This window comes from Melitaea cinxia, chromosome 13 (assembly GCF_905220565.1).
Source record: "Melitaea cinxia chromosome 13, ilMelCinx1.1, whole genome shotgun sequence".
NCBI lineage: Eukaryota > Metazoa > Arthropoda > Insecta > Lepidoptera > Nymphalidae > Melitaea > Melitaea cinxia.
Window position 1 is genome coordinate 9,524,117 of NC_059406.1, and position 3,306 is coordinate 9,527,422.

At 30.9% G+C, this 3,306-nt stretch overlaps 1 protein-coding gene across 1 annotated transcript; it reads right to left on the reverse strand.

Moving 5' to 3' along the window:
• Positions 1 to 2,519: 2,519 nt before the first annotated feature.
• LOC123658887 (osteocalcin 2-like) lies at positions 2,520 to 3,002 on the reverse strand. Its single transcript, XM_045594177.1, has one exon. The coding sequence runs from the start codon at positions 3,000 to 3,002 to the stop codon at positions 2,520 to 2,522; it is 483 nt and encodes a 160-aa protein (XP_045450133.1).
• Between the last annotated feature and the right edge of the window lie 304 nt (positions 3,003 to 3,306).

Consider the following 3,306-nt stretch of genomic DNA (forward strand, 5'->3'; position numbering starts at 1 on the left):
GCCTACTTGCCAAATTTCAAGTTTGTAGGTGTTATAGTTTCGGAGATTTCGTGATGAATGACCTTTCGCGTTTATATATATCGCACCATTAGAATTGAAGTGGCTTAATCCAAAATTCTTGTTTTTTGGTAAACGCCAAAAATGTAACTGAAGAATTGACTATTTTTTAGTTTTTTGATTATAATACTTTAAGTTAAATGGTTTATGTCACAATTTTAGTCATTAACCGTAGACTAGGAATTATTTTAATGATTGTATACTAAAACTATAGGTATAACTAATTAGAACATTAATTAATTAATTATTGAAAAAAAGAAGTTACTTATTTTCCGAAAAACAATTTAATAATATTGGCTTATTTGACTTTGTGTTTTTTATTTACTTTACAACATAAAAAATAATTGTGACTATTTAAAAAAGGGGCGATTAATTTCTGATGATATATTTTTGTTTGGCGACTAATTTTGGAATATGCTAGTTTAATTATAAATGACTCACTAAATTAAAGGAAAATTTAACACAGAGTCTGCTTTCATAATTGTTTAATTTGAAATTTTGCCTAACTAATCATCCTTAAACACTTATCAACGCTTCGGTAGTGCTACCACCATTACATTATCAGGTCACTTAGCAAAATATATATTGGTTTTATGAATACCTATAAGAAAATCAGACATGAAAATGCCTTAATAGATGTTTATAATATTTAGTACTGGGATCAGTCATATCACACGTGGAGGATACCCAACTGAGTATTATTTCCCAACAAATAGTTTAACGCAATATTTGTTATACATTAGTTTCAATTTATAAAACAATCAATAGTTTTAAATAATCTGCAAATATGTAGTAAACTTTTTATAAAAGAATATAAAACAATTAAAACACTTAATAAACACTAATAAACCAAAAGTTATTTAGTTAAATTTGAATAACTAGCTATAAAATGTTTATAAACATATCTAAGTAAGAATTAACAAAATAAAAACACATTTATGAAATCAAAACAGTGGCAAAAAACATAAATTGCTTCAAAACTAAAATGAGATCAAAATTATGACTAACGTAGTAAATAATTACAAAACTAGGGATTACGGGATTAGGGGGGTACTAGGGATTGCTTTAGTTCTTATAAGATAACTCAGACCTTTATTTTTTTTCTGCAATCTCTACTTTGTTACTATAAGCCTTCGGTAGTGTGATTTCACCAACTTCTTTCATTTTGTTTCTTTTATTGCCATATTTACTTCCTTAAAATCTTTTTCAGTGTATGAATTTTTATAGTAAAAAAAAAATCGTTCTTAACAAATTTTAACACTTTTATCTCGCTATCATAGTCTCTCCAACCCACTGCATTTTTATCAACATCTTGCCTAAAGTTATACCCCTATTCATTCTGCAACACTTTGAAGTCTATAAAAAATTGTAATCTAACTCTTTTACTCTAAATTGAGTGCTAATTTTTCTAGCAACTCTTAGGTTATATATAGGGTATCTTAGGATTCTCTTTATTTCTTTTTCTATTAAACTACGAGTATGTGCATTGTCCCCCTCGTTCTGTTTATGTCCCTTAATCAAATGTTTATCGTTATTGATTGAATTTTTTCAAAATGCGCCATTGCATAAGAGTCTAAACAGGCTATTGCCATTTATTTTTGTTTTGACCATTAAAATATCTGAATAAAATATGACATTTAATGTTTTGCCTGCATTTTTTTCACTAACCCTGTGGGGCGTGAGGTTTTTTCTTTGGTTTGATTATTATTAAAATCCCTACATAGTTCTTGTATACTCTTGTTATTATCAATATAGTCTCTTGTAGTAGAAGATCTTAGATAGTGGGACTCTATGCGCAGTATACTATTAATATGGTTTTTAATATCTTGTACAAGACTTGGGTCAATCGGTGTTCGGCTTATAGAACGCCCTCTAAGATCTTCTTCTACGAAACCATTGGAATTTGTTTTCATTTTCATAGTTCTTATTTGTCTCTCTGTTATATCTAATGTATTAATAAAAAAGGTTTTATATACGCAAATTCTTTGGCAATCGGCTGTAAAATAAAAGGCTGTGTTTGGTTTACGAGGATTGGCAGCATTTGTGTACTTATGTTTTGGTTTCAACTCCATCATGCATGCCTTGATAAACGATCGCTTCAAGTCCAAATTACTTAACTGCCAATAAGAGTTGAATATTTCGAATCTCTTCTCAGGGGTTATATTATCAGAACAACGAAGACTACAAGCGCAACTTCCTCTTAGTTTTTTTGCAGGTGCCTCCTTATTAGATTTTGAAAGTTATTGGTAAGCTTTTCCGTAATTCCGAAGCGATTTGTTTCCATTGAGATGAATTGCGCACGCGCTTCCTAGATTTTTTATTCTGTGAAAATAATTCAATGTCAGACGTGGTGGTTGATCAACTTAAAGAGCGTCGTAGTGATGAATCGTTATAAGTCGAATCAGCGTCACACAAATCAACGTCTGATTCCTCGTGTATACCTATGCATTCTGATTGCACTGCTATTGACGGTAGTTAATGTCTTTATTTGAACGTCTTTTGCGAATTAAAGGCCTGGCATAAATTATATTTGAGCAATCTGTTGAAGTGCCTGGTATGGTTGAAGGTGAGCTGTTAATGTTCATTTCACCTCCGTTTTTTTCTGCTGATGAAGAAGACTTTGATGATGACGACGATATGCTGGAACTTGAAGATGATGACGTAGAAGAACTGGATGATGATGTACTATTGGACCTATCTCTTATGTTTTGTAATGATTGTTCTTCGATAGTTGAAACAACGTTATACCCACAACTAATTTTCGACGTATTGTTAACATTTTTTAGAATCCGTTGTTCAGTTTCCACTTGCGGTAAAATTTTAGGATTCATACTAGAACTTCCATCTATCGCATTATCCAAAGGTAGTTTCGAAAAGTTTTCCTTATCACACTCTTTGGATTTATTTTGAACACTAGTATAACCTTCGGAACTTGCTGTTCTCATCGCTACACACTGTTCTTCCGTTTTATTTTCATTCCGGCATAATAGAAGATCATAAAATAAGATCTACTTTTCTTTTCAATATTAATTTTAAACTTCAACTGAAACAAACATAAAACGGCTCAATTACAATAAAGCTCTCTAAGTCACACAGCATTCAGTAAAGAAAAAACATATTTACGTATGTGTCTTCGTAGTTACAAAATCGGTTAGTAAAATAAAGCCATAGTATACAATAGGTCTCCATCCAACAGGCAATATTTAGTAATAAAATGACGGCACTACAAATACGACACCACTATATTAT

Bases quoted from the DNA above. Each gene is read 5' to 3' on its own strand.
- LOC123658887 (XM_045594177.1), bottom strand. From the start codon at position 3,002: ATGAGAACAGCAAGTTCCGAAGGTTATACTAGTGTTCAAAATAAATCC.